This window comes from Colobus angolensis, unplaced genomic scaffold, assembly GCF_000951035.1.
Source record: "Colobus angolensis palliatus isolate OR3802 unplaced genomic scaffold, Cang.pa_1.0 Scaffold283, whole genome shotgun sequence".
Lineage (NCBI taxonomy): Eukaryota > Metazoa > Chordata > Mammalia > Primates > Cercopithecidae > Colobus > Colobus angolensis.
Genome location: NW_012116077.1, coordinates 1,610,399 through 1,620,335, shown reverse-complemented (window position 1 = coordinate 1,620,335; position 9,937 = coordinate 1,610,399). Strand labels below are relative to the sequence as shown.

At 41.2% G+C, this 9,937-nt stretch overlaps 1 protein-coding gene across 2 annotated transcripts; it reads left to right on the top strand.

Annotated features, from left to right (window-relative positions):
* Positions 1–304: 304 nt before the first annotated feature.
* Positions 305–9,735, top strand: LOC105516520 (cancer/testis antigen family 45 member A5-like). Of its 2 annotated transcripts, none has more exons than XM_011948759.1 (5): positions 305–387; positions 5,380–5,554; positions 7,494–7,772; positions 8,155–8,248; positions 9,467–9,735. In XM_011948759.1, exons 1-5 carry the CDS (start codon positions 379–381, stop codon positions 9,564–9,566), a joined length of 657 nt encoding a protein of 218 aa, XP_011804149.1. In that variant the 5' UTR covers positions 305–378; the 3' UTR covers positions 9,567–9,735. The 2 variants fall into 2 exon arrangements, with proteins under 2 accessions (XP_011804149.1, XP_011804150.1); XM_011948760.1 differs by having other exon boundaries at positions 305–542.
* Positions 9,736–9,937: the final 202 nt, after the last annotated feature.

Here is a 9,937-nt window from a genome sequence, read left to right as displayed (position 1 = left end):
CTTCCCGAGTAGTTGGGACCACAGGCGTGCGCCACCATGCCCGGCTGATTTTTGTGTTTTTCTTTTTTTTTTTTTTTTAGGTTGGTTAGTTGCTTTGCAGAGTGGGGGTCTCACTATGTTACCCAAGCGATTTCAACCCGCTGTGTGAGAAGGTTCTGTGTTCCTCCGCTTATGTTGCTGTGCAGTTGTTACCAAAGGTCGCCTGTAGAGGGCGCCAGAGTCAGCGAAGGGGAGGGCTGCGCTTCCTGGTTCTCTGGGGCATGAGGCTTCTCCTCAGGACTCTGGCGCCCCCAACAGGTTCCCCGTGTTCGGCTGGGGCAGGCACGCTGTAGCTGATTATTTCCCTTCCTTCTATCACCCTTGGGCCGAACGGAATCGATGCTTCTGGTGACACGCCTCCTCATGCACCTCACTCCCAGGTGCCCTAGGGGGCACATTTCCCACAACTCCCAGAGGGAAGGTTTCTATAAAGTGCCACCAATAGGGAGGCGCCAAAGCTTCACTGCTATTTTGTGAGGTGCCGACGTCTCTCTTCCAGCAAGGTCAGGACTTCAGGACTGTGAGCGGGCAATTTTTCCCTGGATACTTTTAATTTCATCCCTGAAAGTGTCCTTTTTCCTTGGAAAGCATCTTTTCTGTGGCGTTCTCTGTCCGGTGTGTGGTAGGGCTCCCTTGGGAAAGTGGCTCCGCTTTGGGGACACCGCCATGGGCACCTGTTAGCCGTGGGGGAGCGTTTTCCGTGGGCACCCTGTCTTGGCTATGTTGTGGGACCAGGGGGCTTTTCTTGAGGGCTCCCTCTCGGTGATGTGAGGGACTTTTCCTACTGAAATGACCTGAGCCCGGGGGTGGGGGGCATGCCTTGGTTGCCTGTGTTGGCCTCAGGTGCGGCGGTGTTTCTTTCCCGCTCATTTGCAGGCTTGAGGGGGACTCTGCCTTGGGGACCCTGTCTCTGCTCATGGAACGCGGTGGGGGTGGCTGTGCCTCGGACGCATGATCGCAGCCCTGTGGGGTCACTGTTGGGGGCTTTATCTCGACCCCCGAGGGACCCTTCCTTGGGTGCTGATGTTGGCCGTGAGGCACATTTGTCCTTAGATGTCGCTCGCTCTCAGCTATAATGTGTTGGCTTTTCTTTGGTTCTGCTTATCCCCATGTAGATGCTTATCGGATGCTTTCTCTTGATGCTGGGTTTTTAAAATTATTATCTGTGGGTGCTCTCTTCCGGTGTCCCGGGCGAATGGGGTGCTGTTCCTTGGATTCTCTAAGCCTATGGTGACACTCAGGAAGTGTCAGCCATGCGGGAGGCCACGTGACCGGGTTGGGGTGCTTTTCCTCAGTTGGTTGATCTCAATTCTGAAGGAACTCTTTCCCAGGATTCTGTCTGACCTTTCGGTCACAGCCTCAGGTGTCTGTGCAGGAATGGGGGTCCAGAAATATTCGAAGGGTCCAGCTGTGCCACATTCGAACACTCGCTGTACAGTTAGTCTTTCATTCCAGCCACTCTGATGGCTGTGCAGTGATCTCTCCTTATGTCTACACTCGCATTTCTCTGCTGATTAATGAGCTTGAGCACCTTTTTAAATATTGTTTTTATTTATCGATTTTTGTTTGTCTTTTGAAACGGGGTCTCCATCTGTCGCCCAGGCTGGCTTGCAGTGCCACCACACCCAGCTATTTATCGTTTTTATTTTTGTTTGTTTTGTTTTGTTTTCACCATTTTATTTGTTTATTGGTCATTTACTATGTCTTTTATGAAGTTCCTTTTCAGGCATTTTCCCCCAGCTTTTACTGAGATGTTTGTATTTTAAAAATGGATTTGTAGTTTCCATATATTCTGCATTTCAGTTATACACACATGCACTCAGACATATCTGTACATATATAAAAATGCATATACAATTTTAGTATCTTCTATAAATCTTTTTTGCTTTTACAAGATCTCAATAATGTGTTTTAGATGAACAGATTCTCTTAATTTTATTAATCAGTGTATTATTTATGGCTAGTGCTTTTTATTTTTTTAAGAAATATCTTTGCCTCACCGGATGCCATTATGATCATATTTTTCTATTATTATTGTACTTTAAGTTCTGGGATACATGTGCAGAATGTGCAGGTTTGTTACATAGGTAGACACATGCCATGGTGGTTTGCTGCACCCATCAACCTGTCAGCTACATTAGGTATTTCTCTAATGCTATCTCTCCCCTCCCCCTCCCCACCCTGTCAGGCCCCGCTATGTGATGTTCTCCTCCCTATGTCCATGTGTTCTCACTGTTCAGCTCCCACTTATGAGTGAGAACGTGTGGTGTTTGGTTTTCTGTTCCTGTGTTAGCTTGCTGACACATGTCCCTTCAAAGGACATGAACTCATTCTTTTTTATGGCTGCATAGTATTTCGTGGTGTGTATGTGCCACATTTTCTTTATCCAGTCTATCACTGTTGGGCATTTGGGTTGGTTCCAAGTCTTTGCTGTTGTGAATCGTGCTGCAATAAACATACATGTGCATGTGTCTTTATAGTGGAATGATTTAAAATCCTTTGGGTGCATACCCAGTGATGGGATTGCTGGGTCAGATGGTATTTCTGGTTCTAGATCCTTGAGGAATCACCACAGTCTTCCACAATGGTTGAACTAATTTACACTCATGATGATAATATTCTAAGTTTTCTTCTAGATCTTCCAATCATCTGAAATAAATTCTCATGAAATGGAGTAAAGTCAGAGACCAGGTATATTCAATGTCCTTATTAGCCATTTGAGTATGACTCCTATGAAGTGCATATTCAGCTTTTCCCCCAAATTTTATTGGGATGTTTGTTTTTTAGAAATTGATTTGTAGTTCTGGATATATTCTGGATTCCACTCATTTGTTGCCAGATATATATGTATATATGTGTGTAACTACTATATATTTTTATGTATAACCTATACTATATACTACATAATGTATAATCTACAAACATGCTTTGGTTTTTCAGTCTCTTAATAGTGTCTTTGAGAAACGGAAGTTTTCCATTTAATTATGTCTAATTAAACAATTCATTCTTTATGGTTAGTGCTTGTTTATCCTCATTAAAAACATCTTTGTCTATTCTGTAGTTGTGAAGACAATATCTTAGGTGTTTACTAGATTGTCTATTCATCTTTAGTAAAGTTTTATGGAGTGGGAAGAGGTAAGAGTCAAGGTTTGTATTTTCCCTGCATTTATCAAGTGCATTTATTAAAAGCACTGTCCTTTCCACAGTGATTTACGGCTCTTCTGCATTTTGTATTTCCAGATTGTTTCTGGCCTCTGTGTCCTCTGCTGTTGGTGTATTTGCCTGTCATTGCTCCAATACCACACTGTTTTAATTATTCTACCTTTATAGTAAATTTCCTATATAGTAGTGCATTTCTACTAACTTAGTTTTTTTCCTTAAAAAAACTTTGTCTTTCCTTTGGCTTAAAAAAAACTTGGCTTTTCCAAATCTTTAATTTGCATATACTTAAAAAATGATCTGCTTGTCAATTTTCAGAAAAGCTTTTGTTACCATGGTGGAATTTTAAGTATGATTGCTATGATCATTCTGAGAGACTTGACAATACTGTCTCTTAATAATGTCTTCTGGCCGGGCGCGGTGGCTCACACCTGTAATCCCAACACTTTGGGAGACCAAGGTGGGCAGATCACTTGAGGTTAGGAGTTCGAGACTAGTATGGCTAACAAAGTGAAACCCCTTCTCTACTAAAAATACAAAACATTAGCCAGGCATCATGGCAGGCGCCTGTAATCTCAGCTACTCGGGAGGCTGAGGCAGGAGAATCGTTTGAACCCAGGAGGTGGCGGTCTCAGTGAGCAGACTGTGCCACTCCACTCCAGACTGGGTGACAGAGCAAGGCTCCGTTCCCCAAAAAAAAGATGTCTTCCAACACATCGAAAGAATATTTTTCTCCATTTGCTGCAGTCTTGAATTTCTCTGAGTGATGTTTTATAATTTTTGTGTAGTACTCTAGCACATCTTGATTAGATTTATTCCTAAATATTTGATGGTTTTGGTACTGTTTTTAATGACATTTGAAATCTCATATTCTAATTATTTGTTGCTATTAATTATACAGAAATGCCACTGGTTTTTATTAGATCTAGTATGTTGGCTAAATTTGCTTATTAACCATAATGCTTTTATTCTTCTGCATTTTCTATGTACAGAACAATGTCATCTGTGAATGGCATGTAAATCACAACTTGCCGTGTCGCTCCTGAAAACCCATCCTCAAGTCTCCTAAGCACTCAGAACCAACTGTGAACCAGCTTTGGTCTGCGAGGTTACTTCTTTCCAAATTTTAAACATATTATATTTTCCTGATGCTACAGCACTTTTTAGAACCTCCAGTAAATTGTTGAATGGATAGTGGACATCTTTGTCTTGTTTTCAAGCTCAGGGAGAAGATACTGATACGTCACTGTGAAGTATCGCATTTACTATTTTTTTGAACATATGCTAACCAGAATAGGAAAGTTGCCCTTTTTTCTAAGTTAGTGATAGTTTTCATCACGAATGGACTTTAAACATTGACCCATGTATGAAAATAATCATGTGGTGTTTCCGTTTATTTGTTGTTGTTGTTAATATGGTGCATTACATTTATTGATTTTCAAATGTTAAATCAGGGTTGCCTTTCTGCAATATACTCCACCATGGCTGGTGTATGTCCTTTTTAAGTACTATTGCATTTTACTTGCTCACGTTTAGTTTGAATTTTTTGTGTCTAAGTTCAGGAGTGATCTTGGCTTGTATTTTGACCTGATCTTGTAGTTTTTCTTTCTTCTAAAGTCCTTGTCAGATGTTGTTATCAGTTTTGTGTCAATCTTCTACAATCCTTTTCTTTGTCCTCATTTTTCCTAATAAGGGTTAATACAGATTTGTTTATACATCCATTTGAATATATAAGTATATATACTTATGTATTAAATATATATGATGTATAATATAATGTATAATATATGTAATTTAAAATATAATGTATAATAAGGGTTAATACAGATTGGTTTATACATCTATTTTTCCTAATAAGGGTTAATATAGACTGGTTTATACATCTTCAAATAGGTAATAATATTTTCATCTATTTTTGGTTGATGACAGCTGCTTATTCCACAGGCATTCTGATTGATTTTGTTGTACCATTTTTCTTCTTTTTTTACTTAGTGTACATTAAAATTAGGTTTCTTTTCCTGAGAACAGAGTGTTTGTTGAGACTTGGTAAATCTTGGCTCATGATTAAAAGTGAAATTAATGATTCAAAGTCTTGGTTGTATACACATATGCAAACTGTTTGCCATTTTGTGATTGTTAGATTTTTGTCATGAATGGAATATGTTCATTGATGTTTTTCAGGAAACAATGACCGATAAAACAGAGAAGGTGGCTGTAGATCCTGAAACTGTGTTTAAACGTCCCAGGGAATGTGACAGTCCTTCATATCAGAAAAGGCAGAGGATGGCCCTGTTGGCAAGGAAACAAGGAGCAGGAGACAGCCTTACTGCAGGCTCTGCCATGTCCAAAGGAAAGAGTAAGTAAGCCTGTCCTCATCTCCTCTTCATGCTGTATCCCGTGCAGTCGGCCTCCTGCCTCATCCCCTCCAGAGAAACTGTCCTTGTCAAGGTCAACGGTTTCAGCTGACATTGCCATTAAGTTCTCAGCAACATTTGACAGTTGTTCACTCGCTTCTTCATGAAAACCTTGTAGCATTTCCATTTTCCACAATTTTTTTTTAAATTTCTTGTCCGTATTCGTGAATCCCTAACATTTTTTTCTTGAGATGGAGTTTCGTTCTTCTCGGACAAGCTGGAGTCCAGTGACATGATCTCGGCTCACTGAAACCTCAGTCTCCTGGGTTTAAGTGGTTCTCCTGCTGCAGCCTCCCGAGTAGCTGGGATTACAAGTACCAGCCACCACACCCAGCTAATTTTTGTAATTTTAGTAGAGATGGAGTTTTGCCATATCAGCCAGGCTGGTCTCGAACTCCTCACCTCAGGTGATCTACCCACCTCAGCCTCCCAAAGTGCTGGGATTACAGGCACGAGCCACTGCACCCGACCGCTGTCATTCTTCTTTTTCTGTCTTTCTTTTTCTTCTCTTCTCTAAATACTGTAAAAAATTTCTGAACCCCAGCATCTCTCTCTTTCCTTCTGTTTCAGTCTGCCATGATCAATCACTGAGCTCCTGTGATACCTCCACATTTCCCATTATTGTCCCCATCGAACACATACGCTCCCACCCGGCAGCCAGGTCATTGTGTTGGCGTGTAAATCACATCATGCCATGTCACTCCTGAAAACCCATCCTCCACTCTCCTTAGCACTCAGAAACGACTGTGAACCAGCTTTGGTCTGCGAGGTTCTGCATGGCCTGGCCTCCGTCACCCTCTCCTCACACAGGCCCCATCCATCTCCTGACTCTGTCTGCTTCTGTCCTTCACCCCGTAGTGCCTGATCCATCTCCACTCCAGCCCATACCCTTGGCCTCACAGCAACCTGGAACTCCCCCTCTGCCTCTGTGCAGGCAGCTCTGCTTCTTCCTTCAAGCCCTGCCCAAGGGTACCTCCACAGAAGGCTCTGCCCAACCAGCGGCAACTCCTGGGGCTCCTTCTGCTGCTGTTACCCACAGGCCTGTGGACTGCTTCCCTACCACCAGCCCAACGCTGTTTGTTTCATTTGCTCATTGTGCATGTACTGTCTGACTGCCCCACATGAGAATGTGAGCTCCACAAGGGCAGGGAACGTTGCTCTCTGGGCTGTTTACTGCTGATCCCCAGCTACTGGCATGCTGCCTGCCACAGACGATGAATAAATGAGAGGTGTCAGACCTGAAGTGAAAAGAAAGTCACTTTTCTGGGACAGAAAGGAAGGATGAGGAAAATCATACACTAAAAGGGATTTTTTGGTGGTGGAGTGCGTATAGAACTTTCAGCAGTAATGGCCACCTCTATTTTCTCAGAATATATTTGACATAGAGAGGCGGCTGCTTGAGGTGTATCCAAGCTGTCTGGCTTCCAGCTCAGTAAAGCCTGGTGGTTTGTAAGTGAATTTGGGAAATCGTGATATCAAGTGAGACCTGCTGCTTTCAACTTGTAAAGCATAACAAGCTGAAACTATCCCATGAGTACCAGGGATCTGTGAATGTTGCTTTAGTGTTGTACTGTCTTACTTGGTTTCCATATCTATTCATAGGGCCAGAAAACAAGAGGTGGTTTTATTGTATTATGTGTCCTGGCCTCAGTTCATCAGGTCTGAGATTTCCCCCGGTATATCCTCCCATTTATGAAAGAGATAATTCCCTAGAAACTGAGTAGTACATAGATGTACCCAGAGGGGTGATGAAACACACATTTCTCACAGCTCAGCTTCTCAGTTTGGTTTCCAGATCTGTCATTCATGATATCTATGTGGAGGGGAAAGAAAATGGTCAAACACCAACTGACGGCTTTTTGTCAAAATCTGTTTCACCAGAGCTTAAGACAGGACATGGTATTCCACCCAGCCAATTGGATTCTCAGATTGATGACTTCAGCCAATTGGATTCTCAGATTGATGACTTCACTGGTTTCAGCAAAGATAAGCTGATGCAGGAACCTGGTAACAATGCACCTGTGGGAGGAATTGTTACCAGCAATTTCTCTGAAGATGACCTAAAATGCAGAGAAATATTCCCTTTTCCCAAAAGCCAAGAAGAAATTAATGCTGATATAAAACATCAAGTAGTGAGGGAAATCCAAAGCATTGGACGAAGTAAGTAGTATAAGAATATCTGTTTCATAAAACTATAGGAAGTCTCTCTTTCTATGATTCAGAAGATATTCATGTTACCTGTTGAGGCTCATTCTTTGCCAGAGTTGAGTTTGCCCATAATTTACGGTGGTTCCTCTTTTCTTTGACTAAAGCATAGTACACCTTTTGCTTTTCTTTTCTTACTTGGTTATGGTTAAAAGAGTTCCATTCGTACGTATGTGCAGGTGTCTTTTTTATTATTTAGTTTTTGTATGTGCGGGTATCTTGATTTAAGCATTTAAAACATTTTAGCCTATGAAGCATGATTGCTGAGGTATAGATTCACTTCTATTCTTCTTTATATTTGATAATACTGAAGGTTTTTTTTTTTAAACATCTTCAGAATACGAAAGGATCTTCAAATTGCTTAAAGAAGTGCAAGGACCTATAGAAGTCAGGAAACTATTTTTTGAATCCATCATCAGGGAAGCAGCAAGGTGGGTAGAAATAGGAACTGTCCAATTTCTTTAAGCACTTGGACTCAATAGAGTACTGGGGGTGAGCGTAGGGGAACAGCCCCTGCCTTGAGTTTCTCAAACCCTGGTCCTCACTCATAGTTACGGCTGTCTCCACAGTTACTTAGGCTAATGTTATCTGAATCTAACTCATTCTTCGAAGACTATGGAGACTTCCATTCTCACCATAGTCTGAGGTGCGCATTGTCCCTTGATTGACACTCTTTGTATTTGCTAGACTACTTCTTTTTAAAAAATTTTTGTATGGACATAGCAGATGCATATATTTCTGGGGTATATGAGATATTGTGATACAGACAACAATGTGTAATAATTACATCAAGGTAAATGGGGTATCTATCACCTCAAGCTTTTATCCTTTGTGTTACAGACAGTCCAATTATACTCTTAATTATTTTTAAATGTACAAATAAATTATTACCGACAATAGTCACCCTGTTGGGCTATGAAATACTACATCGTATTTATTCTATTTTTCTACCTATTAATCATCCCCACTTCCCACACGCTCCACCCCCACTAACCTTCCCAGCCTCTGGTAACCGTCATTCTACTCTCTATCTCCATTAGTTCAGTTGTTTTACATTTTTGCTCCCAGAAATAATTGAGAAAGTGTAAAGTTTGTCTTTCTGTGCCTGGCTTATTTCACTTAACATAATGACCTTTGATTCCATCCATATTGTTGCAAATGACTGAATCTCATTCTTTTTTATGTCTGAACAATACTCTATTGTGTATATGTACCATATTTTTTTATCCATTCATCTGTTAGTGGACACTTAGGTTGCTTCCAAATCTTGGCTACTGTGAATGGTGCTGCAACAAACATGGGAGTGCAGATATCTTTTCGGTACCCTGACTTCCTTTCTCTTGGGCATATACCAAACAGTGGGATTGCTGGACCATATGATAGCTCCATTTTTAGTTTTTCGAGGAACCTCCATACTGTTCTTTGTAGTTATTGTAGTAATTTTTATTCCCACCAACAGTATATGAAGGTTCCCTTTTCTCCACACCCTCGCCATCATTTGTTATTGCCAGCTAGACTACCTCTTACCATGCAGGTGAATTTCTATTTCCATGCTGACTGTAACTTCATCTTTCTATCCTTCACAGTGCTTCCTACAGCATAGGTTCTTTGGCTATCTTTTAGTTAATGGCATGTCTCTGTCTTTTCAGATGTATGAGCCAAGACTTCGTTCAGCTACTTGAGAAGAAACTGGAGCATATAATTTGGGAGTACTTGTCCATGGAGGATTATGGCAACCCAAATGAATAATCTCATTAATGATTGAGGAGAGAAAAGGATCAGATTGCTGTTTTCTACAATGGAGCAGGATATTGCTGAAGTCTCCTGGCATATGTTACTGAATCAAATGGCCTTCCAGAGGCTAAGAAATTTCTGTTAGTAAAAGTTGTTCTTTCTCCCTAAGCATTTCATTTGAAAGAATAACTTGTTTTTTGGTTGCTTTTTATTCCCACCTATGCTGGTAGATATTATTAACCCATTAGGTAAATACTATTATAGTCATGGTTTCTGCAGCAGCTCACATTGTTGAAGCTGGTATTTGTAACTGCCTTCTTTCACTACCCATTTCACATTCCCTTTGCCCTAAGATAGCATGTCAGTTGGTTCATGGAGCTTGGCCT